The 27,888-nt window shown below is 44.1% G+C and overlaps 1 protein-coding gene across 2 annotated transcripts in view; it reads right to left on the minus strand.

The window, feature by feature from the left end:
• The window catches only part of znrf3 (zinc and ring finger 3), a 78,491-nt gene extending 62,668 nt beyond the window's left edge, over window positions 1–15,823 (minus strand). For both annotated transcript variants that reach the window (XM_030104132.1, XM_030104131.1), the window contains exon 1: window positions 15,342–15,823. In XM_030104132.1, the coding sequence (XP_029959992.1) occupies window positions 15,342–15,572 (231 nt within the window). In that variant the 5' untranslated portion in view covers window positions 15,573–15,823. The remainder of the gene's footprint in view (window positions 1–15,341) is intronic.
• Window positions 15,824–27,888: the final 12,065 nt, after the last annotated feature.

A 27,888-nucleotide genomic window follows, 5' to 3' on the forward strand; every position in this document is an offset into this window, starting at 1 on the left:
GCTCATTATGATGGAGTTGCATTGATGGGATAGTAGCAGTTAATGCTGTAATTTTCAGAACTACATTTTGGACGGTGGTCCAGCATGACGAACATTTCTTTGATTATCTGGGTCCCAAATGTAAAGGTTGTTTTTGCCAAGAGTCTTAAAGTTTGGCAGAGTTGGGGTGAATAAAGTTGTTGAATCTGGAATCCATCCAAAGATTGAGCGCCCCCCCCCCACCTCCTGAGTAGTGTTGACTGACAGCAATTGCAAACTCCGTCAATCAAGGCGGCCGCCGCCCACTTCACTGGAAAACAGAAAACAGTGAATGTAAATAAATCTGAGCTGTTGACACGGGCTGAGAGTGGAGGAGACAGGTGCCACAATGACACCGGCGACCTCCAGGGGATGTATGCATCTCATAGCAGTGTCCACTTTCAACATGGACACTGGAGGGAACAAACCAGTTGGTCCACCAGGGGCGGGTTAGGGGGAGGTCATTCAGCTTCAGAAACACTCGCCGCTGAGGCTACAGTGTGTTGGTAAAAGTACAGTTAAGTCACACTTCTGTTGTTTCTACAAGTATTCAACTGATAGTGAGGAAGAGCTTCAAAGAACATCAAAACTGTGACAGCCTAAAACTTGTAAGTTACACAGAAGTTTGTGGACTTGTCAGTTGATTTTTTTTTTTTGAGCAATATGTCAGCAATTACAAATCACTGTATTTCCATAAAAAAAACCTACCAAGGTGTGTCAACTTCCCCTTTTGTCATTCAAATCCTCTTGGTTTAGAACAAAAGAACTCAAAGATTTGTGCAAAATATTTTAATTCATCAGGCTTCCGACACTGCGCTGCCTTTTTTTTTTTTAATTCTTTTTTTGTTTTCACACCTTCGAGTTTGACGGAAGCTTCCTGCTGTGCTTATTGCTAAATCAGGATCCAAGCAGCTCTGGCATGCTGAATGTGATCTAATGCATACGCCACAAAATGATCTATTAGCCTGCATTTAAACAAGTGTGCCCCTCCGCTGGCCGGGCTCCCTCCCATTGGCTCCCCGTCAACGCGAAGTGTCCCGCTAATCCAACAGTTGTCTGGCTACGCTGAAAGTCACCTCTGAGTCCAGCTCTAGCACTTGCGTCAGGAATCCACAGGCTCTTTGCATACCGAGCGGCCGGATATCCTCTAGTTAAAGAGGGTCCTCTAAGCCAGGGACATGTGTCGGATGACTGGGGAGGGTGACGAGGGGTAGGGGCTGGTTTTTTTTCTTCTTTTCTTTATTTATAAAGGGGCTTGGTGACCGGAGGGACGTACGGGCAAAGTCATAAGGCCTTGATGTTACTCCGAGGTGGCGCAAAAGAGTTGAGGTTCCGACTACCGCCGGAAAGCGTCCCCGTTTTCCCGGCCGGGTCCGCTCAGAGATGTGCACGCCTGCAAAAGGGCCTTAAAAGCGCAGTTGCTCCCGCTCTGAGCCCGTGGATCTGTGCATCTGTGAATGGCTTTTGTGTCGCTGTCGGGGCAGAACAAAGTGAGTTCAGGTTACTGCACTCCTCCCGTTATTGGCCCACATTGTCTCTAATTATTCCAGCAAACATTGACACAGCATGTGTGGTCTCACATTTAGACACCCTCCCCCTTCCCCTCCCTGAGAGAGAGACAGAGACAGAGAAGGAGAAAAGAAGAACTGATGAAAGTAAAGGAAGGGGTGACAAGAGAGAGATGTGAACTTGTATTCACTGTTTGTGATACAATTACAGGCGAACTCGCTCCCGAGCACGACTAAATGTTTTTGCCCATCTTGTTTTTGTGCCTGTGAGGAGGAGAGCGTTGTGTATGCTCAGGAGTTTTCCTCACCTTTCTCCCCTGCTGCAGGAACTCATGAGAACAAAATGCACCATGCCAACCGAAGCCTTTAATACACCAGCAACCGAGACCGCTCGACGGGGGGTGGAGTGCAAAAAGAACAAGAAAAAAAAAAATACCCAGCAGTTTTCCTGGATGCACAAACAGCAAACAGCCCATCTCCACAGCTTTAAAGCTTGATCCCTCACTTTAATTTGAATCCTGAAGCTTTTTTCTGGTTGCCTGGGTGATTCAAACTGGCTTTTGCAAAACAATAATTATGACCAATGTATGCATCAGTACCTCACCAAATCCTCTGTCCACCAGCTTAGCTTCAGGCAATCCTACAGAAAGGCTGACCCAAATACACAATGTGTGGTTGCAAATCGGGAAACAGCTCAAAGTCAGTCAGAAGCACGTTTAGGGTAAATTCAAATCCTCAAAATTAAGATCTGGCATTGACAGGCAAGGTGAGTTACTGTAAAGCTGGCACCATCATGCTGCTGTCACCTGGAAGTGGCGCTATAGAAAAGCCTCACAGGCACGTGAAGCCATTATGGAAACTAAAAATAAATAAAATAAAAAGCTTTTTCTGAGCAGATCCGATCCAGATTTCTTACTGGAAGCCATTAGAGCAAATGGACTGACTCATGTGTTGGGGAACACAACGCTTCAGTGTTCACAGCTGGGTTTCGATTAGTGCTGATGGATTTCGATTTCTTCAAACTTTTAACGCCTCTCCTTGGAAAATTCATCACTCGATTTGACACAAGCATTACGGATTTGAACAGACACGCGCGTTGCCTCCAAGCTCGAGAGGTCCAAGAGGTGAGTCACACGAGGGCAGAGACGTGAAGCATCGAACAGAGGCTCACATGTAAGATTCACCTCAGTGGGTTTCAAAGTGTGTTTGGGGGAAGGGAGCATGCTGGGGGGGGGGGGGGGGGGGGGGGGGGGGGGGGACACCGCTGCAAGCAAAATCCTGGGATCAGAGCAGGGATGCTCTTTACCGTACCTGATTATTTCCTTTCAAATGTTGAGAGGACAAACAAACAATGAATGATAAAATGCACTTCAATGCCAAACAGACAGCTGGTGTGCAGTGGTTCAAGCTCTGTAGAAAACCCATGAAGTGATGTCTGAAGTTGTCTTTCCTGTTCCAGACATCTTTATAATTTCATCATCATATTCATCATTGATGATTTCTTATCACTTGTTTCAACTGCTTCAAAACCAACTAAATCCTGCAGACACAAGCAAAGATTCAGCAAATGTAAAAACATCCAGACAAAAATCTATTTCACAAAAGATTTAAAGCACGTGACTCAGTGTTGCATTTCATCAGCAGGCTAAACAAAATCGCTGCAAATAATCAGCTCCACATTTGCAGCTAATCACAAATAACGGAATTCAGATTTTGTATCCAACTGAAATTTTCTATATCATAATACTTATATTTTTATATTGTGTGCCTTGAACTTGGATTTCTGGATTCATGTGTATGTTTCTTGACCAAACACACTTTGAAGGCACGTTTGTCTATTGTTTATATTCATTCAGTGTTTGTTTTTCTATATTTTTTCCACATTCGTGTTTTTCCCATCTTTGTTCTACCTCCTCCTGTTTACTTTCTTACCTTTGTTTATACTGCAGGGCAAGCACGTATTTACAATCATTACAACCATTGCTACTTTTCTTTTGTTTTTACTGCAGCTGTTGTGTTTTCATCACTTGGTAATGAAACATTTTCTTTTAGAGAATTATCAGACTTCAGTAATTTATCATAAAAACTATAGAACAAGGTTTGTTATTGTCATTAATCTCTGAGCATGAATGTGATATAATTTCCAACAAGTCAGGATACTCCTATAGCGATGCTGATGAATCCACAGACCCATAAATCCACTGTGCACAAATTCAAGATGCTCCTGCAGCCATTATTTGAGAGAATAATGCTTCCAACTGTACAGCGAGGCCACTGCCCGGAGTCTGAGAGCCGCATTCTCGGAGACGTGTTTACTTCGAAATGCCTGCGGGATGCATGTCACCTCAGGGGTGACAATTTGACTTTTGTCTCATGCCTGTGGCACGGAGGCAGAGCAGCAAAGGGCTGCATTGGCCCGTCTTTTTCTGTCATTCCCATCCTCTCCCACTCCATCTCTCCTTTCTCTCAAAACAGCCTTCTGAGAAACTGGATTCCTTGACATGTCCCAAGGACAAGTTATCATTAGCGAGACAAGTATGTTTGGACAAACGGCCCCATACACTGTCAGCACAGAATAGCAAAAAAAAAAAAAAAAAAAAAAAAATCTCCTGAGTCCTCTTAAAATTTTCTAAAAATGACAAGCGCAGCTTTTACAGTGACACATGACAGTGAGATTGAGAAAGCACAGTCACCCAAATAATGGTGCTCTCCATTTCTGTCCACCCACACACACACACACACACACACACACACACACACACACACACACACACACACACACACCACACACACACACACACACACACACACACACACACACACACACACACACACACACACACAAGAACTCTCCTCATTCTCTCGGATCTTCACTCATCTCACTGACCTGTGATCTGGCAGAAGAAAAAAACATGTCTCGATTTTTCTTTTTCCCCCTGACAGCATCATGCAAGGGCAACGAAGGGTGAACAGATGGATGGAAAGGGGAAAGAAATTTGCGCAGCTGGCCTGGAGTAATTGTTCTGACCTTCTCACAGGCACCCAGGTTCACGCCGCGCCAGGGGTTTGAGAGGTGGGGCGGTGCGATTTGCAAGAACGCAAATACGATCTGCACAACGGGAAATGTAACTTTCATTAGCCGCTCCCGCCTCGGACATTAAATATATTTAGATGACATGCCATGCCTCTAAATGATAAATTACGAGAATTAAAATGTTCCAGTCTGACAGCAACCAGTTGAGTCATGCATATAGCGAGAGTCTGCCAACTCCGAGATTGTAGCCAAGCAGCGCGACCTTTGCTGAACAGGCTGAGATAACAAGGTTAATCGTGTTGATGTTCACATCAAAGAAAAATACACCTACATTACAACTTTCCTTGGTAACTTCAGAAGAAAATAAATATTGACTGAATGTTTCAGAAGTCAAGTTCATTTGCAATGTCACCTGATGCTGATCTGCAGACTGTCACTATATTATAGCAATATTTTCTTGGCCTTCTACAGTGTTTACTACGGGTTTGGAGAATAAGCTAAACTATGATGTAAAATATATCCTGGTACTGTCAGAATCGCACTGAAAGGTTGACGAACTGACAGAGATATCGTTATCTGGACGTTATCTTGCACTCTCTTCACAAGATATGACAGCAAGATAAATCCTAGTATCCCAGTCACGAGAGGGTTAAAACTCAACATTAGATAAGACACATGCATGAAGCCTGCCGTCCATACTCTGTTTTTTTTAATGTACCACTTGTAACGCAAATCTACTCTTCTTCGAGGCATTTGGGTAATATCTTGATTTGGAGGAGCGCCCTCTGGTGACTGGAATGCTAAATTCTAATTCCAGCATATTGGATGAATGAAAGTTACGAGTCGTTTTTACTTTTGTGCATAAATAGAGCTGAAATCAACTGAAAGACGAGTTCACTTTTGGGAAATTTTGGGTTTGTGATAAACTGGATCATAACTGATGTTCTTCCCTTCTGTTCTATTCTTCTGTTTTTCAGCAGCCAGAAAGGTTTGATTTCCTGAGTCTGACTCAGGAGTTAAAGGGCTTGGCTTCAGTGTCGAGTAAACAAGTGTGCAGCTGCTCTCTGCTAATTTAACATCAAAAGAGGGAACAAGGAAAAGGAACAAGGAAAGGGAGGAAAAAAAGAAGAAGTTTGATTGGAGATAGGCAAAATAAACTGATGAAGTGAATCGACAAAGGTGGATTACTGCTGGTGCAGACTCTCCTGTGGTTTGCCTGTCAGCTGTCATGGGGGCTGTCAATGAGTTATCAGCCTCCCCATCACGGCAGCATCTTGAAAGGATTCCGCAGCTATGTTCAGTTTAACACACTTTACGAGAAAAGTGTGCATGCACACTCTGTCTCACACACACACATAAAATCAAGACCTGTATAAACTTTACAGAAAAACAGAGTCGCCTCTGTTCAACTGTTGTGTACTTTAGAAACGCCCAGTGGATCAAGCTATCGGCTCAAATCACACAAAATCCAAGTGCGGCCAAGTTTGACACCAGGAAGGGTAAACAATGTGAGTCGGGATCCTGCCACTAACATGATATCATGTCGCTTACAAGGCGTCCTCGTTTCTCCAGCTTCAACCTTAAAGCACTCCGGGCATTTTTTTCGCCGTGCTTGTGCAAGGGAACACCTCCACCTTTATTTGTATGGGAACAGATTTAGCTCCAAGGCCTGCAATTACATCATCATTCAGTTTTGCAGCGCTGCATATCAGGGCTCAGCGTTAGTCAGAGAGGGCCTTTGAAGAGTTTTGGCCCAGCCCTTTGCTCACTCGCTCACTCCTTCCCTCCGCCTCCTCCTCCTCCACCTCCCCCTCCAGCGCCGCCTTTGATGTTAGCACGCGGTGCTGCGCCGAGCGTCGTGGCCTCCCAGGCCTCCCCGCCTCGCCTGATCCTATCTGCTCAGGCGGCACATTCATGTGGTTTACACCCGCAGCATGACTCCCCGGCAGCTATTCAGCCCGGCTCTGCAGGCAGGCCCCTCCCTGTTCAGGGTCCAGGGTGGGTGGGTGAGGGGGGGGGGATGAGGGGTTGGAGTGGAGAGGCAGCGTGGCCTGAGCCACCGACCGGGATCCAGGGAAAGGACGGGAGAGGTATTGTTGGAGGCTTTATCAAAGCCCCGGGATGCACCGTGGAACTTTAACTGGCATGGTGAGGGCACGGTGTTTCCAGAGGTTCTCCTCTTACCCTCCACTGCAGCTGCACCGTACAAACAAATGTAAATATCCAGCTTTGCCGGTATTCTCTTTAAACACACAAGAAAGAGAGAGAAAACAGTGTCCTCAATATCTTAAAGTATACCCCAGATACAGGGACCGCATAAAAAGAAAGTCAGTTTTTCATTTCAAATATCTAGGGCGCATCTTTAGCAACCAGGGAAAAAAAAAAAAAAAAGAAGGAGGAGGTGGGATGATATAGTTATACATCTTCGGTGTGGCGCTGCAGCACTCGGCCGGATAAAAAGAATGCAGAGGTAACCAGCTTGTTCTCGTCTGACCAAGCAGCCCCGATCCATCATACCTCTGGCCTCATTGTGCTGCAGCCTGGATCTTCCTCATTACTGCTGAACACACACACACACTCACTCACACGCACGAAACTGATCTAGGATGGGGGGGCGAGGGCAGAGAGGTACTTAATGGGGGTCGGAGCTTCCAACTAAAACGGATTTGTCCCCATCTGGCACCCCTGTAAGTGACCTTTGCCACGGCTGTGTAGGAATCCATTAAAGGAAGCGAACAGGGAGGGAAAAAAGGAAAAATGGCAGGTTTTCTGACAGAGGCTGTCAGAGGAACACTCAATACCAGCTCAGCCTACAGATAAAAACCCTGAGTGCTGCACGTTTCGATGAGACTGATGTTAATGCGTCATGTCAGTGATTTACCACTGATGGTCAGAGGGGGCCTACAGTGTGGACTTTATGAAATCAAGCACACTTGTTGCAACACGGCGTGATTTTTGTTAAGTCTGGGCTTAGGAGAACAAATTTTCTGGTAAAATACATCAGCTGCATTGCTTTACTTGACTGAACTGCTGTCTCCATATGGTTTACTTTCACATCCACACTGCCAACCTCATCGTTTTCCATTACCATTGGCAAAATGGGATGAGAATTTCTTCCCAACAAGAGTATTGACAAGTACAAAACCTTCAAAGACATTCATTTGAGACATGTAAAGCCAATACTTTTTTTCCTAGAGATCATACTGTGTATCTTCTAGATCGATAACTCATGTTATCTTTTGTTTACCTGCTTTGTTGGAATCTGGAGTAACATGTCCTCAAGCAACAAAACCACACAACAATTATAAAGTTCCATCCATACAAAATATAGATAAAAACAATCCGCACATCAACAATGATCACAAACAGGCATAACAAAATGATGCACAAAGGTAAACCAATCCTGCCTCCTGTTTACGCGACAATGTTTCAAGTAAAAAGGCATAATCTCTGCATCTTCGCCATGTTGTTAATGTCCGTCTACTGAGGCATCTGCAGAAAAACTCTCCTATTTACAGGGGGACAGAGTTGGAGAGTTTCTAAAAAATTCCACATTGGGTGCAGCTTTCAAAAAGTTGTGTTTTCACTGGCACTGAGCACCACTGTCAGGTTAATGGAAACCAACAAAAGTTTCCATTTTCACTTGAAAACACTGCTGTGTAAATGGGGACTAATATTTATTTGAATGATTTTCAGTTTTTCTTTTCAAGTCTGACCAAGCATTAAAAAAGATATTAGCTGTCTGCATCTGTGTGAACACAAACTATCATCAAGAATTTCTCATTTTTTGCAGCAACCCCAGATTTTTAACTATATTAAAAACAAAACAACAACAACAACAAAAAAAAACTCACTACCATGTCAACAAATCTACATACACACTTCCAAACTAAACTTTTGTTTTGCATGGATCTGTTATTAAATCCAAAATAAAAGATGGACCTGAGTCACCTACAAATGCTGACTACGTTTATTTGATTTTTAATGCTAAATGCAAGGATCCGCACATCCGCCCACAATGAGTAATGAATAATAGAGGAACACATAGCAGGTTAGAAAAAAAAAACTACTGTTATTTTTAGATTCTTAGATGAGCATAAGGTTTCCTTTCATGAAGAGCTGGATTATGTTTTTTTTTTAGACATATGAAGCCTTTTATTATGTAATGATGTACACAAAAGAGAGGACTTTGAACCCAGTGTTCTTGAACTTGGGTGAATCGGAAAGATCTGTGATAAGGGCTTTCCTTTTATGAAAACAAACAGCGAGAGTGCCACGGGCACGACGGAAAAAAAAAAAAATGCTAAGGGGAGATACCGAGGAGACCTCAAGAGTGTGGCATGAAGAGTGAAATAGACTCTCTGCACATTTACCTTCCTAGTCTATTGGCCCAAAAAGCACAACAAAAGGGGAGGCTGGCGTTGCGGCCCTCCACGGTTAGTCAGCACATTCCTGGCCAACAACAAAGCATGCCTCTGCCTGGATGAGCTACTGCAAGCATTGTCATTTCATAACCCTCGACCCCGAGCTTTTGTTTTGCAGCCCCTCTGTGTCAGTGGATAAAAATGTGGGCTGAGGGGATGGACTGGGCCTTTCACCGCCGTTTCATCAAACGCAACCAGACACACCGAGAGCCATTCAGAAAGCTAAAAAAAAAAAAAAAAAAAAAAAAAAACCACTTCAGACTCTTCTTCGTCATTGACTTGTAATAAACACACTTCAGAAATAGTCGGCGTGAAAGCCGGTGCGAAAAAGAAGAAAAAAAAGCACACACACACTTCTGTCACCTGTGAGAGTGTGACATTGTTGTAAAGCACACCATCATCACCAAAAAAAAAATCATAACCTCAGGGCAAAGCCGGATTTCCATTTCCTCATCAATGAAGTGTGACGGCGAGGACAAACAAGATGCTCATACGAATGAGTCTGGACACATAATCAATAGCAGATCGGACGGGGGCGGAGGGTGACACGGGGGTGGGGGGGGCATCGTTCTCAGAGAGAGAGTGAGGTCGGGAAATTAGAGAGCGTCACACTGACTGTGAATCTCTTCTCGGAGTGGAACATCAAATGAACGGCACAGCCATTCAAGTCCAGCGGAATCAAACGTGGAGCCACCGGGGCCACCAGTACCAACATGCACTCCTTCCAGGTGGAGCTGTGCACTGTGGGAATGCAAGGCTCAGAGGAGAGGGAGCATAAAGGGCCAGGGGCGGTGGGGGGGGGGGGGCTGGCAGTTTGGGAAACACATGCACTTTGACACCAGAGGTTAGAAGTGCTACCTGCATATTCTGTGATCAGATTTCAGGGTTTTCAGTGATTTCGTCTCATGGGGCGGACCTGCTGGGGCGGTCAGTCCTTCAGCAATCAATAGTCTACTGAAAAATCCCCCAGTGACTTATTATCACTTGAAGATCTTTCAGAAATTCTTCCAAGATTCAAAGCTCCATAATCTATTTTTTTAAGCGCCAAGAATTTTTTTTGTATCTTTAACATCTAAATGTTCCTCAATGCCAGCGGGTTTGAGACGACAGGTTGATCATTGAATGAGCGCAGTGCAGATCAAACACTTGTGAACAGCGGATGTGCCTGCTCACAACTCTTAGCAGCAGATGTTTCCTTCCGAGTAATCGGAAGCATTCTTCACACTGTGATCACACCTTTATAGGTGTATAACACTCTTGATTAGCTCTTCCACAACATAAACACATTCAGCATAGCACTTAGAATCGCTAGAGGTTCTTAAAGTTCAGCTGTGCAAAAATCCAAGATACTATACACATATGGAAGAAGGCTAAAATGTGTGTCTTTTTTTGTTCAATTTGTTCTTGCACCCAAACAGTGAGCTGCACCACAAGTGTGAACATCGCTCAGGAAACAACGCATCAATCATCACCCGAAGTCGGTCACATCCAATAAAGGACGCGGAGCAAATATCTGGCTGCATCGAACTGACGTTGAGGGGAGGTGTGGAGTGAGCTGGTCCAAAGGGATGGGCAGCCGGGGGTGTGAAGCAAAGAGAAAGAGAAAAACAGTTTAGACTGTTCTATTCCAAAAAGGGGAGAAACGCAGCCTCAAATTACTTTGGCTGGGACTTGAAAGTGAAACGGGGTGGCGGTTAAGAGACGATAGCACTTAAAATACAGCTGCGACCGCCAAGCCAATAAATGGAAAAAAGTAGGAGGCAGCACTTTTAACCTTTTAAACCGGCGTTTGTGTACTGCTACTGTTGCTTCGGTGCTGGGAGTGGCCCTGTCCCTGGCACCTACCGTCTGGGACCGGCCCATTATGGCCTCTTGGGGTTTCCAGGCTGTGGCGAGAAAGCGCGCTGCATGGCTAAAACCACTAAAGCTCTCATTATAGTCTAAATGCAGCACGACACAACTCATGCCAGCTCCAAGGTAGGAGCTCTAGTATTTAAGATCATCGTTGTCTAAGCTTGAAAACCACCGGCCCCCCCTGCACATCCAGAACCGCACCATGGAGTCTCCAAGCTACAGTTGCTGGCACTTCACAAAGCGCTGAAGTGAAGTTCAAAGTTGAAGACAGCCCGCGGGAATCAGGGAAAACCGTGGCCTCGTCTTCCTGACACTGAATTCACGCGGATGCGCCCATGTATCCCCCTTCCAGAGGAAGCAGGCGAAAGCCACACGGCTCCTTCTGGTTCTGGCCACCGACACTGTAAGTTCCATCTGGTCGTCTCCGTGCCCCTGCCACGTCCCTTCCTCGAGCTCCTCGCTCTCATGCCGACAGCAACGGGCCACGGGCCCGCTGGAAATCAGAGGCAGATGTGAACTCGTGCGGCACGTTGCAGCTCATCTCGGTACCGGAAAGACGATTTGGCTTTCTGGAGACAATAGAGAATGATGAGCAGCAGATGGCGTTTCCCTTCCGCTTCGAACTCGCTCTAATCAGACGATCGGCGGGAGCACGGTCAACGACGGCACAAACGAGGAAGAACAGTGACGAAGAGTTGAACTGAGCCAGGTTACAATTAAACCGTCACAAATCTGCCAACCTGCAAACCTGTAGGTGTCTGTGTTCACACGTGGCTGACTGAAGGTGTCTCCACAAGGTAGCGGGGCAGGGGGATAAAAAAAAAAAAGGTGACGTTCTTGCACAGTTGACTTTGTGTTCATACCAACATTGGAAATGATAAGAAATGGCACGGCAGGGATGTGGGCTGGACTTCATTAACTTGGGGGGATTGTTGTGAAGGTATTTTGCTGAGAACTCAAGTTTACACAGTATTCAAGGGAGCCAAAACAGCAGCAGGAATTCCTCAGTTGCATATAGCAAAGACCTGTATTTTTTTTTTTTTTTTTTTTTTTTGCTTCACCACCAAAATTCGTCTTTCAAGAGGTTTGTTTCGTTCTTACCAGCATTCGCTTTCCTACAAGTCAATCAGCCCAGCAGAATTATAAAGTATCAGTCCTTATATATAGCCTGCACCTGTTGTCACACTCATGTTTTCCATTAAATCTTAAAGAAAAATCCTCTCATTTGTAAGATAAGGGTGCTTTTTGTATCTTATAGGTGGATCCACCAGTCAGTGACAAATGTATTTTCTAAATTGAAGAATATTAGGAAGACTGAGATTCAACCACGAATTACTGCTTATTGCAAAACAGGAGATCCCCCAACACTTTGAGAACTCTAGAGCGCTATAATATGTTTTTCTCAATCTATACCATAGTAGTGTGAACACACAGTCAAGGAAAGAATTGTTATCATGATCGGTCTACTTTAACTGCTTAACCCAAGTCTGGACAGCAGCTAGTAAAAGCACAGAAAGGCTAAAATGGATGTTTAAGTGACCATATGGACAATCTGAAACAGAAGTATTTACATGCTGATTTCCTGTAGCTGATGAATTTTTCCATGCTGGAAGCAGCCGTTGCTTTGTCGCTTTACTGGGGCACTTTGTTTACAGCAGGCTAATCAGGATGCATTTAATCCTGTGACAGGAGATGAGTACAATTAACTACCTGGCAGGACTGACAACCAGATGTTCTCTAGTCCCCCAGAACGGAGGCGAGAGATGCTGCAAACAAAACTCTGATAGCTCTCTCCTATCACACAAACACACACACACACATACACAAAAGTGCCATTCATCATTCCACAATGATTTCAAGAGACACTGATTACTTTGATATTACAAGTTGAATTGTAGCAATCAGGGAACTGGCTTGGGGAGCCTGGGGTTTGGCACTGTGGATAGATCTCCCGCCCCCCCCCCCCCCCCCCCCCCCCCCCAAAAGGGGACCAAGAGGCAAATTAACTTAATTTATTATTTTTGGCCCCTGCAGCATGTGCCACTTTTCACATTCTTCAGACAGAGCCCAAGGGGTGTTAGCTTTAGCGAATTAGCAAAGGCCGGTCGGGAGCGTCTGTCTGAGCAGCGACTGCGGGTCAGGGGAACTTTTTCTGCTTATCCAGCCTGGATTTGAACCTGCACCTACTGAGGTATGGTCACTACAATAAACAGAGGCGAGCCGATCCTCGGGGCTCTGATCAAATAGCAGAAGAAAGGGATAAAGTGGCGCCGCCGGGCCAAATCAAGTTACCTACTCACTGAATACCAGCAGAAGTTGGAGAGGAAAAAGTAGACGAGCGCAACGGTTGCAGAGGTCACTGCGGACAACTGACAAATATTTGTGTTCAACCCAATTCCAGTGTAAAACAACACCACAGAAATTTCCCAACACGTCGCTCCAAAGTTATTTTACAAGCAGGTAATTTGATCCCACTTTAAAATTATACTCCTTCAGCTTGTACGCTTGTCATTCATTGTCAGGTTCGACATGCATAAATCTTTGGAGGGATATACGCTGCAAGAAACTCAAGACAGTGCTCGGCGCTGGACAAACTGCCCCTCATTATAGCCTGACAAAATATAAGCTGTCTCTGAGTGGTCAGAAGCTATGTTAGTAAAGAAAGCAAACCTAAATAGATGTGGTTTTTGATGTAAAGCTGAGGTCCGACATTTCAGTGCGGTTACCAAGTGGCGCCAAATGGCCATCACTGTGTATAAACAGGGCCTGCTTTTGCAGCGAGCATCCCCTCTTTTGATCCCCCGCGGATCATCTTTCTTTGAATGTTCATTTTTAGACAAAGCAGGAATTAAAAAAACAACAAAAACAAAAAAAAACACAGGCATGCACTCCAAAAAAAAAAAAGAAGGTGCCGCCATGTGGCTGTGGGCATTGTTGCAGAGAGCAGCAGAGGGGTGGGCGAACGGCGCAACCAGCATCTGTGCATCATCAGAAACAGGCAAATGTGCCGATGATTCAGCCTCGATTGTGGACAAAACAACATCTCGGTTCAGGTCTGGTGTGATCCAGGCCACCACTGGAAATGGGATGAACTTATTTCACCACCACCACCACCCCGCCTCCACCCCTCTAAAGACTGCACAGTAGAAATGCAGAATTCATTCATTGACATCAGAGAAAACCAAACAGTTTACAATTTTGCCTGAATTCAATGCTGTTAAAACACATTCCGTTCCTCTTGGGTTTCCTTTCATATTCAGTAGTGTTCCATCCAATACCTGGGTCGCCTCCACTGAGGCAGGCTGCACCCTGAACAGGTGGTGCATCCATAAAAACACCGACACCCAATCACACACATTGAAATTAACAGCATATGCTCACAAATTAACCTTAGAAGCAAAATCTTTATATTGTCAGGGGAAACTGGAGTACCTAGGGAAAACATGCATACTCCAGGAATCAAACCCACAACTTCAAATAAGGCAAGAGCGCAAACCACTACAACACTGCAGCCCTCAGCTCCCATTCAAACGGCTTCAAGTCATCTCTGGAGGTGATTCAGCAGCGCATCCCTGCTGGAACATTGCTGGAGATTAAAAAATGTGACATTAAACATTAAAGCTTTCTCACATGCAAACATCACCCATACTCTTTGTAGTGCAGATCAAGCAGTCATGATAAAACTTTCAATAAACACTTGACAGCGAGAAGAAAGCTTCATATTGTGGTGACTTAATGGGTCGATCCAAGCATATCCAGCTTCAGCCAAGAGCACTTGTCACATCTGGGGCCAGTAAATAAAAGATGGCTCTTCCAGGACTTGATTATTTATCCTTCACGTGCATTTGTAATGCTTTAGATCTGCCTGCATGTGGGGAGGACTTCTAAACAGACTCTCAGGGTGCTCAGAGCGAGTCGAGGGGAAAAAAGTGCAGAAGTTAGAGTTTGAGAGTGAAACTATCCAACGATCCAGATAAAAGTGTGAAATAAGGCCTCGTAAGTCCGTGCAGCTCTTGCGAAATGCGCGCAGCGGTAGAAAGTTTACTAACTTTTTTTTTTTTTTTTTTTGAAAGCGGCGGGGATTCTGTGTTTATTCGGGGAGGGGGGGGGGGGTGTCGGTGTGGGGGGCGGTTTAACGCGTGCGTCCCGGTGCTGAGAGGTGATCGGCTGCGCGCAAAGTGCGCACCAGACATCAACAAAATAACTTGCAAGAGCATGTTTTCCCTGTGAATGAATTCCACAAGATAGGAGCCATCTTGTGACCGCATATGCTTGCAAAGCTCGGTACCATCCTCACACGGTGCCTGCACACATAACGCACGCACACACACGCACACACACAACTCTTGTCAGCCCCCCTTGTGGGAAAAAAAAAAAAAAAAGTTTATAGAAGGGCAGCGTGGTGAATTAAAATTACAGTCCGGCTCCCGGTAGCGGTCCCGGGGGCTGCTGGTTCCCATTCCCACCCCCGGTAAGAAGAAATAGACACTTTAAAACACGTACTTGGACGATCTCCCCCTCCGCGCTGATAGTCGCTCCTGCTTTGGAGAACCGTCCCTGCAAGCCAGTGGTGTAAGTAGTATAATCTCCATTGGGACTGGACTCGAACAGGACCACTTCCACAAAGGCTGTATCCTTGGCGAAGACGGCACCGAGAGAAGCGGCGACCACCAGGATCACCAGGACCACCGAGTCGGGCACGCGATCCGAGCCTCTCCTTGGTAAAATCATCATCTTGCCGGCTGGATCTGCGCCGATCGGGACATAATTTCACACGGATTAATTAATCGTAATTGAAATCGGGTCTGCGCGCACTGCCGGCGATGCGTCCAAAGAGTCCAAATTGCGCAAAAAAATAATATTAATACAAAAAAAAAGCTGCGCCTGGGCTGAAGCGTGTTTATTTCACCACTGCGAGCCTTGTCAATTACATTGCCTGCAAACGCTGCCTCTCTCTCTCTCTCTCTCTCTCTCTCTCTCTCCCTCCCTCTTTCTTTCTCACCCTCCTCCTCCTCCTCCTCTACAAAGCGGATCTCCTTTGATCTCCAAACACGTGATTTTTTTTCTTTTTTTCTTGTTTTCTGCTCTCTCTCTCTCTCTCCCTCTCTCCCAAAAGGGTTATATCCCCACCCACCACTCTTTCTGACCCTCTCCTTTGCACTCCCTTCTCTGAAGTGCCAGCACTCAGTTAAGGAGGCACCGCGGACGGAGAGCCGGGAGGAGCGCAGGGGGGGCCCGGACGCTTTGTTCCGGGGAAACCTCCGCGCTCCGCGCTCACTCTGGAGCCGGATCCGGTTTGGAGTTGAATGTGAAAAGTGGATCTGATCCCACGGCGCGGTCCCGGGGACCCGGCGCGTTGTTCCCGTCGCTCCGAGTCTGACACGTTTTCTCCCGCCGCGCCTCCTTAAAACAAACACTACCCTCTTCAGGACGGCTCGGGATTCATCCGGACTCAGTTTTCAATCCCATTCAGATTTACGCACCTACAGGTTACCCTCAAGTTGATGTAAGGACAGCAGTTTCACTGTAAGGGACACCTGTAGAGTTCATTTCTCCTTTCTAACATTTACGCAAATAATAATAATAATAATAATAAAAAACAGGAACAATAAACAATAATAAAAGCTAATGAATATTAAACATTCTCTGACTTCTTATTAATAATCCTTTCACATTTATTCATTCACATTCATAAGTAATTCATCCAAGATCAATCACTTTTGTGTATTGATATGGATTAGTATTTTTATGCACCTAAGTTTTTATGCATACTGTTTTGCACAGTACCATATTTAGTGCTGTTGCATTCCTCATGGGCCCTGTTTTCATTAGTTTCCAGTGAAAAAGTTTGTTTGATTGATTGATTGAAAATAATCAAATTAAAAACGCTTCTTTGGTTGGCCTGATAGATCTGTGTATCCTTTTGTGTCTTTTTGTTACAAATTGTTAACTGTGTAACTATTAAGCTCCCCAACCCTTTTTTTCACTAGTGTGAGTTAGTTAATAAAAATGCTGTCATAAAAAAAAAAAAAAAAGTGGTGTGATTGATTTTTTTGCTGGATACTGAATGGATACAGATCAATAAAGCCCAGCAAATCTGAAAAGTGTTATTTATAGTTTGTCTTTTTTCTTCATCTAATTCTGCATTTTATGATAGCACTGAAATGATTTTAATATTTTTTATGGTAGCACAATATGTTGTGTTTGCATGTCAAGAAGTAGACGTGTATGCACTTGAATTTGTCGCAATGTGTTTAGATTTCTGTTTGTACATGTGCAGATTTCTGTGTTCATAGCAACTACTTAAATGCGTGTGTGTGTGTGTGTGTGTGTGTGTGTGTGTGTGTGTGTGTGTGTGTGTGTGTGTGTGTGTGTGTGTGTGTGTAAAACAGTATATGTGAATTATGCAGGTGTGACTCACAGTAACCTGGAAATGTCTTTACCTCAACCTTCACTTTAGTCAGTCTTCTTAGTTGAGAGTAGACTTCTATGTTCTCCCATCTATTAATATGTTGGGGTTTTTTTTGCCATCAGGTAAGACTTGCAGGTTCATCGGGCTGAACCTTAGGATTCTGTGAAGTTACTTTTGTAAACTCTGAGAATTTGTGTGTTCTATTCAGTGATATAGAGGCTGTGTAACATAACATAATCCACATACCTGAAGAGAAAACGTGCTTGAAGGGCAAAGAAAACCAAGTGAAAAAGTCAGGTATTTTTGAGTGACTCAAAGATATCTTGATTTTTTTTCCCTTCTATTTGGCAACCAAACCATCTTGTGGAACTCTTTCAAATAGTCAAATATTTCTTTTATTTGAATTTTGAAAGACAACCTTGTATATTTGTCACACAAATGTTTTGCAACAATAACATTAAGTTAATAAATGTTACTGTTAATGTCACTGATGCTGTCAAAATATTGTACACAACTGACAAAAATGACGACATACGGTAAAGTTATAAAATGCATGTCCAATTTTAGTGAAGGGAAATAAAATAATGTTCTCAATTAAGAAAACTGAATGACCAACAACTAAATTAATTTACCTTAAACTTGAATAAGACCAAAATAACCCTATTTTGAGAAATAACACTTCTGTGATTAAACACTCATGCCTTGTGTTGCAGGGATATTGAGTTGTGTTAGTTAGGAACCCAACAAGTAGTAGTGTGTCCACTTATGTAAATCCATTTTTAACCACAAGGTGGTGTGATGAGTGTCTCCAGTCCATCCAGGTTCCAAACAGAGAAGATGAAGAAGCAGGTGAACGGTACAACTGTGGTGAAGGAAGAATTTTAAAAAAGCCAGACTGAGTTGAGTTGAAGGCAATACCCTTTTTCCAGAACAAACAGAAACAAGTGGAGAATAAAAACAATGATGTCAATAATTTGTGTATTTTTGGCAGTGAAATTGTTGTAACGTAATGGAGCCTGTTTATTGTATATTGTTTATTGTACATTTTCTAACAAAGCCATGATAGTGATTTAAATCAGAAGGAACTGCTACATCTTCACAACCAGCTGTGTGTGTGTGTGTGTGTGTGTGTGTGTGTGTGTGTGTGTGTGTGTGTGTGTGTGTGTGTGTGTGTCTTTTTATTGTCTTTTGATCCCAGTGGCCATTAACAACTACTGCCAACACCCAGCTGCTTATTATCTTATAATGTGAAAAACACGAGGAAGTCCGGCGTACAACCAAAAGCATTTCCTGGCGTGAGAAAAAAAGCATGTGTGACATACGAGTTGTGGGGGCGCAACATAGTCAAAACTGTATGAGAAGGCTCATCCTCACACACTAGAAGTACAGATTCATAAAAGTGACGCCATGTGGATTCAGAGGAGGATATCAAGCGTAGATCCACTTTACTGATTTACACTAAACTTTCCAATCTTATCTCCTCTGCAGCATTGTTTACCGCTGTCTTGTTGTGCTGCTCGTGAATTACAGGCGGTTCACATGTACTCATATAATTGCGTGCTGGTCTTCAGACGGATGGAGCTCCAATTAACTGCTGCTTTTCATCTTCAAAGCGGCGTTCGTCATCAAGACGGGCCTGACAAGCTGATCATGGATCATTTCACACACTTTACAAACCTCTAAATGTTTCAATGTAATTTGACATAATTTCTGCGTGCGCTGAGTCAAATTAGCAGCCGAATGGAAAACCGGCAGCGAGATGCTTTATGATTCATTGTATATTTATTGATGACAATCTGCTTCATTATGGGCTCTTTAAGATATCCGGGTGTATCCAATAGTTCTATTCACAGTGATTTGTTGCTGTTTTTTACCACAGAAGGATTGTTTGGCTGTCATTCTTTGTTCTGAATAAAGAGTCTATTGTGAAAGTTACATTCTGGCCGGTTCCCGCAGAACGTCTTCTGCCTGGTGCCTCTTCTTCCTTCTTTCACTATGTGTGAGACTTTATTATTAGCACGCTCAGAGGGACGCTGAAGCAATAGACAAACATGCTTCTTTTCATTCCCGCCAAGAAAAGATGATCTGAATCTTTGTGCAGCTAAACAATACATGAAACGAACTGGTGGTGCCACGCAAGTGAAGAGTAAACTGTACACGCACTGTTACGCCTCTATTGAACAGTACTGTTTTTGTTATTTTAACCAGGGTTGCTTTATTTTTTAATCAAAATCCTACAGCAAACTGGGGGAAAATCCTGAGTGATTCCACCCATCTCCTACACAGTGTTTAAGGTCCAAGAGAGGCTAGAAAACAGGGTTTCATCTTGCTGTCAGCTGTGTGGCAGGGCGATTATGAAAACCAACTGTGAGGACTTTTTAGGTCAAGAATGCGGCAGCCTCTGGAAGAAAGCAGTGATGGTCAACATGTGTTTGGACTTAAAAAAGAAAGAAAAGAAAAGCGGGGTGGAAAACAATTCAAAGCTGAAACTTAAGAAGTTCTTCATCGCCTCGGGCATGACAATAATTTACAGATCACACCAGACGTCACTCAGTTTTATGAATCCTGATGCACACCACATGTCTCGGCCGCCTTGTCATAGTCCTCCTACACATGATGGCTTCAAGTGAACAAATGCAGAACTGTTGGAAGTTGGAAGGTGCCATGCCTGCAGGACTAATGATGAAATTAAATTAGATTTGCATTATCAGCACACTAATAGACCCCAGAATGCATTAGCGCAAGTACTTTCAGTGATCCAGTTACTGGCTTCTTCCTCTTTTACTGCAAGACTGCCCTCTGCTGGTGGCTGCAAGTATTCAAGTCCAATCACTTGCAATGAAAGCTGACTTTTCAAACCACTTGACAGTGATATGAAGAACATTTGGTGGCTGTTTGGCCCGTGAATGTGTTAAACTGTGTAGTGAATTGAATATCGTATCCCTTTTTCTTTGACAATCTGTCACGTTGTGATTCAACAGCAGCTGTGGAACGTCTCCTGACGCTCCGGTCTCCCCACGCCAGTGTTTAAAGTCAGGCCACCCTGAGAAGAATCAGCTGTCTGCTTGTTTAGGCTGTGAGAGAGTGCTGAGGATGAGGAGGGCTTTGGGGGATGATGGTTGGCTCAGCTCTCTGCATTACTGTATCATCCCTCCCAACAGGCTGTTCAGTGAGGGGATCTTCGGGGGGCTTCTCTTTGCCTTTTGGTGCTCAGCTGACATTCGGCTGGCTGATTTAAGATGTTTTAGGTGCTATTGCCAAGCTGTTTCATCTTTTATCTTTTGATCAAACTGATTTCAGCGTTCCCTTGGGAATGTGGGCCGTAAACCTAGACGAAGCTGAAACAGATTTCAGATTTTCAGATGTGTTTATTTGGCGGGCTTAACGCACAGTAAATGTGAAGTGAAATGATTCGGATGAGATGAACAAGCAAAGTCACGGTTGTGGGTAGTCTAACATTAAATGATAAAAAATTTTCCTGTAAAGTAAAATCAGACAGTCTGGATGCTGATCTATGATTATACCCATCCATTTTATCTACTGCCTTTTTAACACCTTTCTCCTGGTGGCGACGATCAAAGCTGGGCAAGTTTCCTATCCATCACAGAACAGACAGAGAACCTAAACTTCAAGTCAAGTTTAAATTCAAAAGTCAAACTTTTGAGATTCATATTTAGGTTCAAGAAGGAAACCAGAGTCGAAAAGCCACAGCCAAGCAGACCATGCTAACTTTGCGTGGAAAGATTCTACTGGGAACATTTTCACTGTCAAGCAAAAGCGCAAACCACTATCGCTTGTAGCCCTCGCTGTAACTACTGTTCACCAATTTTAACTTTAGGGGTTTTTCTTTACCTAATTTTTCAGTGCTATTTTTTTGCCTGTGAGTCATAAAGATGTAATGTTATGTCTTGAAAAATATGCTTCACTGATTTGTTGAAATCACATTCAACAGAATGTGATAAATCAATGTCCACCAAGCCACGAAGTTTTCATGCTAAGCACCTAATCTCAACTCATCCTGTGTTGTAATACTACTTTGTACCACAAGAGGGTACAATGAGTCACTGCCGTCTATTCTCAGTTGATCGCGACTATTAGAAACTCCCAAGACTCAAATAGTGAAACGGGACCCTTCACGTCCACCCAGTGTGCGAATATCTTGTTGGAGACACTTCTTCGTGCTGTGCTGTGGGTTTAGCTGCTGAAATTAACAAGCTAACCAACATTTTTCAGTCAGTTCTGCTTTGTAAAGCCATCTGAACCACAAGTTGATTAACTACCAGCAACTAACACTTTTGTGTGAAGACATTAATTCAGCAATGGCTGAAGTTCTTTTCTAGAAACTGTTTGAACTGGGACATCCAAACTGTTTTATCGAGGTAGAACAACCTGTCCTGTATTCCCACTTTGTTCCACATGGTGGTGGTGAGCATCCAAATCCAAGGCCACGCTCCAACTGTGGCTACTAGCTCGTTTTTAATTGTCCCACAGCAAATTCTAAAAATACAGTGAAATCTGACCCACACACGAAACTTGCAATGGGGTATTTTCACAGCTTCACTACTTCCTGAAAACAGCTGTGCACATTCATTTCCTGTCTTGCATTATTGGCCAAACTGATTAATCCAGGTGTGTCTGGTTTAGACTGCTGCAACAAGACACACCTGGATTAATCATTATGGCCAATAATGCAAGACAGGAAATGAATGTGCACAGTTAATTTCAGGAAGTAGTGGAGCTGTGAAAATGGCCCATTGGCTGTAGCCTATTGTTTTTCGAGTTTTAGTAGTTGAACAAGTTTTCAACAAAATTGAAAGAAACAATGAAAATAAGTTTTCGCTTGTGACCAAAATCTGTAAAATAAAAGAAACGCAAGATAATAAGTGAGAGCAGAGAACTTGTATGATGTACTTCACCTCCAGTGAGTGACCCACATGTTTATTCTGTTTGTCACTCTGAAAAAGTTTAAAAAAAAAAAAAAAAGCATGAGTCCATTAAGAGGCAGGAGAGAGGTGGGCCAGGAGCAGAAACTCACCCCCCTCATTCAATTATGTCTGTGTATTGTGCTCCATTGTATGTCCAGTAAACATACAGTGAGTGAGCAGTAAAGATCCAAACTTTCCAGTCTTGCAATTCCACATTGTGCCACTAGGTGGTTTTACGAGTAACTTTAACATTGTAAACAAAAAGAACAAGAGGTTTGTAACTGTGGTAGCTGTTACGCAAGTATTACTATCAAACAGCACAGAAGAAGGGAAGTAATCCAGTTTTACGGAACATAACTTTGTTTGGACTCAACCTGTACTGTGGTTTTGAGACACATCTAATCACATGTTTGTTTTCATTTGGCTGGAAGCTGCTTAAAACTTCAGCCGCAGATTAAAAATGTCAAAGCAGCAACACACCTCACCACCCACTTCTACCATGTCGATGTGAACACATATTCACTCTTAATTGATTTGGCTGCATAAATAAGTAAATATGAGACAAACACAAGATCACGGGTTACTAATAATACCCAAAGGGAATGTGTCCCTCAGTGCAGGACTGAGCACCAGCGAGGCTCCGGGCCTCCGTTGAATTGTCTCTTTGTTGGCACGGTGCTGACGTTATGCTTTAATGAAGAAAGGAGATGATGAGGAGGGGGAGCATTTACATTCATGGCTCCCAGAAGAGCGCATCACTGTAGCATATTATTACATAAAGCAATTAGGGGGCCCTGCAGCCCCCCAGATTATGGGAGATGCTTTCCCCATGATGACACAGTGTGGAGATGACTATTGACTCCAGCCGGCTCGGCCTGTGTCGCATGTTTGCAATGATGTCACTGAACAAACCGCAGTGGGAAGCTCTCATGAACAGTTCTGCGAAGGATTATAAGTTGAGGAGACAGACAGGGGGAAAAAATACTAGGGAGGGATGATGGAGAGTGCTTTGATAGTTATTAGACAAACAGTATTTAAGGAGCGCATTCCCCAAACATATGAGACTTCTTGAAAATGTGGAGTTAAAGCTGCAGTCATGTCTCTTTGAAAAACATTTCAAAAACAGCTGTAATTAGCCAAGCAGGTTTATAGAAAGTTTTAGCTCTCAGCCGTAACCGTTTGTAACTCGACTTGACAGCTCTTGAAAGTTCAGCTTGTGAGGACGGTGCTGGACACCAAAAACACAAATCAAACTGTGTGATCGTGTGGTCTGATTGATCTAAATGCGTAATGTTGAACAGATTTACTCTAAATCCTACCGTAACACCACATTCTCTTCGAAAGACTTATGCAAATCACAATTGGGAACTCTTTATTCATCTTGGGTGGCCAATTAGAAGGACAGCTCAGTCATCAATCGTACCGTGGTATGATACATTAGAGCTATAGGCTCATTTTGTCTCGATGTTTGTTTGTTTTTCCATGTCACTGGACAATATAATAGAGATAATTAGAAAAAGGATCCAAAGTGAGCAGTCCAGGGAGTTACAGTAAGCCTGGTTCCAGTGAGGAGCTCAGTTCAATAATTGTAGAATTTATTCATTCAATCATACAAATTGGTACATGAAAACAGTAATGAGTTACTTCATTAAAGTGTCTCATGTATTACTTTTAATTATCTCTCTAAATGAATATGTTCTGATAATGTGCAGATAGCTGTATTAATGTGGCGTTGCAGAATTGTCTGCACTGTTTGAAAGAGTTTAATGACTTAGGTATCATTTACATAACAGTTCTTCAAGTGAAAATGCATCATTTTCATTTCAGAGAAGTTTTTTTTTTCTTTTTTACTGCATTTATATAGAACTGTTTTGAAAGCTTCAGTTTACACAGAAATCACAGAAATGCTGAAAACAGTGGTCAAGAATTAAAAACACTCTAATCTTAAATGTGCGTATCGAAATCAACATTATTTCACAATGACTAATAAAGATGGGTCACTATTTGTTTAAAATTCATAAAGTTCAAGCAGAACCTGGCTACATAGTGGCAGTTCTATCCAGGCACTCATAATTACAGTATCAACTTCACAGTGGACAAACGACAGTATCAGTCGCCTGCAGTTTTTTGAAGGTGTTCTCCAGTTTTCAAACAGCTCCTAACTAACCGTTGCAGACTTTGAAGTTGCGAGCCCGTCCCTGGTCAGACAGCCCACCCCTCGGATCTGGCTGCAGGGTGAAAGTCGACTTTGAAGTAGCAGACTCGACCAGAGGAGGTATTTCAATAGGCCTCCAGTGCAGTCGTGGGGTAAAGTTGCAGCTGTAAGGGGGGAGGGAGGAAGAAAATGAGAGAGGAAAAAGAAAGAGAGAGGAGGGCTGTATCCTTTTGAAATGAGGCACCTGTACATTTGAGGCTTGCAAGAACAGGTATGTTCCCAGGGGTTAGGGGGCTTTGGAGAATTCAAAGTCAGTTCAGTCGGCTTCAATGCTCATAATCTGCTCTGAGACATAAGGAGGATCGGGGGGATATGATGTTGATACACTCACACAGGCGTGAACATGTTCTCAAAGGACTGGATGGATGGATGGGTGGAATCTGTGCTCTCTCTCCCACACAGGCACACACATACAACACCAAGATGAAGGAATGCAGGGAGTATTTAAACAGAATCCAAAAGTTTGAGCATACGGGATGGTCCAGTTGTCGTATCTAGGTTGTATGTACTCTAAAAAACCCTAAAACCTAATATAATGGAAAAATAAGGGAGGGAAAAAATGTGCCCGATTTCCTAATCAATGATCAAAGAGTGAAAACATTAGCAGGGCCGGTGGCGACGACTTGGCGGGGAAGTGGAAAAGGAAACAAGACTGGAAACAGAAGATAGATGAGGAGCCCTCAGGAGACAGTGTGTGTGTGTGTGTGTGTGTGTGTGTGTGTGTGTGTGTGTGTGTGTGTGCGTGCGTGCGTGCGTGTGTTTAGGGTCATGTTTTCAAGTGAGACTTTGATTAGGATAATATTTGGATTTGACTATGACTCTATAGCCTTAAATCTCCTCTTCTATCATGAAAGTAAATACAAATGTTGATGCTAATTGGAAGGTATATTTGGGAAATATTGGGGGGTTTATTTTGGTTGGATGATTTCTCTGTGTATAAATGGCTCATTTAATAATAAAATGACAGACAAGCCTATACTTAATCTCAAGGAAAAAATGTCCCATAATGTGTCTGCAGCAGGTAAAACCCGAAGCCATGTTTTCACTAATCAACTCATCAATATTAGCTCCTGTTTTTTGGATGTATAACTCTTGATGATGATTCATCAACAGGTGTGTCAGTCAAACAAAAAGTTCTCTCTCAACATTTCCAACAGCAGATCTGTGGCCTCTCACAGTAAACCCAGTTTTCTGTTGCTTAAGAGCTCCCAGAATGCAGACACCAAACTCTCAGTCTCACCTTCATTCATCACCTCTTTTCACTGCTCTTCATGCCTCCTCCTCCTCACTGACTCCCTGTCACTGCTTTAATGGCTCAGTATATTCCCAATGTTCCTAGAACACATCCCTCCCTTTTATCCAGGCTGAGCTGGGAAGCGTGGCCCAAAATATCCTCCTTGGACAGGTCTAGCCATCCAACGCATTCCTGCAACACCGTCATCCCCAGAGATTTACCGGTGGCTTGAACCATACAGCGCTGTACACAGAGGCAGATGTCCGTTATCACGGTAATCTCGTCCCACACCGCTGGGTCAGGTTTGGTCGCGACATTCTCACATAGCTCCACTTGGTAAGCAAAGAGCATGGAAGAAACGTTGGGTGCCCTGGCAGCCAGTAGCGTGGCCCTGGAAGCTCTCCCTGTCACAGCAGACTGGAAGTGATCTGGTTCGGAGAGAAATGTGGGGTTCCTGGAGGAGGAAGTTAGCCGTGGGTGCAAGTGCATAGCGACTAACATCTCCATGGGGGACATATGAAGAATTCCAAGCTCCATGTCCTCACACTCCTGGGAGGAAGCTCCGTGTATCAAGCTCTTCCCACTTAGCGAGTGATCCTTCCATGAGGATAACACCTTGTCAAGAAGGTCAGGGAAGCCAGAGAGTTGCTGTTTAGCCATCCTCGCGGTCTGGGGAAATTTCTTCCCTTCATAACGGGATCCGGTTGTCTCAGTTATTACTGAATGCCAAGGGATGTTCAGCTGTCATGCAGCAGTTTCCACGACTGTATGTCCATGCTGATAGAGGGGGAAGCGGGTGTGACTCCCTTCGTGTCCCCGAGGGCAGCCACACCGCCTGGAATGGCAAACTGAGTGGAGGGGATGAGGACATGGTCCTCACTGTCATCCTCCTTGGATATGAGGAGCTAAGCTCATAGTTGTACTCATAATCCACCTCTAGACTGACTGAATGAAACCTTTTCCAAACACAGGAACTAGAACATGTTGCACACTTTACATCATCCTGCGAAGTTATGTTAATTTTAAAGAATTGGTTTTGGACTTTGTAGGGTAGTTTGTAGTGTTGTCATTGTCCATGGGATTAGCGTTACATAAGAAACCTTTCACTGTCATTTGCAAACAGCATTTGCATAGAAATGATTCTGTCCCTAGCATTTTGATCCAGATACAGTAAGTGGTCCATAAGTAATGTTAGAGGGACCAGGATTCCACAATCCTGGATCTCTGGGCAAATACCTCAGAACATCCAAGTTGACGATGCTCACACATGTATCCCTGCTACGTTGCGTTGGAACGACTGGTTCATGTCAGTCGACCTCAAGGACGCTTATTTCCACATCTCGTTATATCCTCCTCACAGGAAATATCTAAGGTTCGCTTTTCAGGGTGTGTGTTATGAGTACAGAGTGCTGTTTTTTGGGCTACCTCTGAGCCCAAGAGTGTTTGTACACACTACCAAGGCACCCGTCACCTGTCATCGCCGATTGTGGTTGGCTCATTTTTTTCCTGTTGTTCTTAGAGCATTTTCTCCATCGCCATTTTCTTCTGCCAAAGAATAGTGGTTGCACATGCTGTGTCCACTCTGCCTTGTGGATTTATATGGGCAGGACAAAGGGGTTGCGGAAGAGTGACCAGTTCTTTGTGTCCTGGGCTCGCCCCTGCAGGGGCAGGCCCATCACAAAGCAGCGGCTCTCCCACTGGTTTGTGGGAGCAATTGCCCTGGCCTACGCCTCTCAGGGTCCTCAGGCCCCTGCCGGCCTGCGGGCTCATTCTACACGTGACCTGGCTGCATCCTGGACCCTGTGCAAATCGGTCTCAACTCAGGAGATTCGCACAGCAGCAAGCTGGTCTTCACCTCACCTCTGTCTGGCAAACCAGGAGTTTCAAATCCCATACTGAGACATCACAACAAATGCTAGGAGTGAGAAAGGTTATTTATTGTATCCCCGGCTCTCAGAGTAGCACGAGTGAGATGTCTCACCAGACAACCCTTCTTGCTGAGCGAAGCGAGAAGAGGTGCTTATTTTGAGTGATGCTGCGTATCATCACTCACGAGGAGGAAAACAATGCGTCAGTGAGCCAAATCCCAAACAGCTAAATCCCCAAATGAAAAGCCCCCTCTGTACATCACTCAGGCTGCTCTCAAAGAAGGGATCTTGCGTGACAGGACATGCTGACTGGGTACCAACGCTTGGCCACATGTGCCACCCAGTGGTTGGGGGCAGTAGGGGTGGAAGGCTGGCGGTTGGGGTGAGAGATGACTG

This window comes from Salarias fasciatus, chromosome 12, assembly GCF_902148845.1.
Source record: "Salarias fasciatus chromosome 12, fSalaFa1.1, whole genome shotgun sequence".
In the NCBI taxonomy this organism is placed as follows: Eukaryota; Metazoa; Chordata; class Actinopteri; order Blenniiformes; family Blenniidae; genus Salarias; species Salarias fasciatus.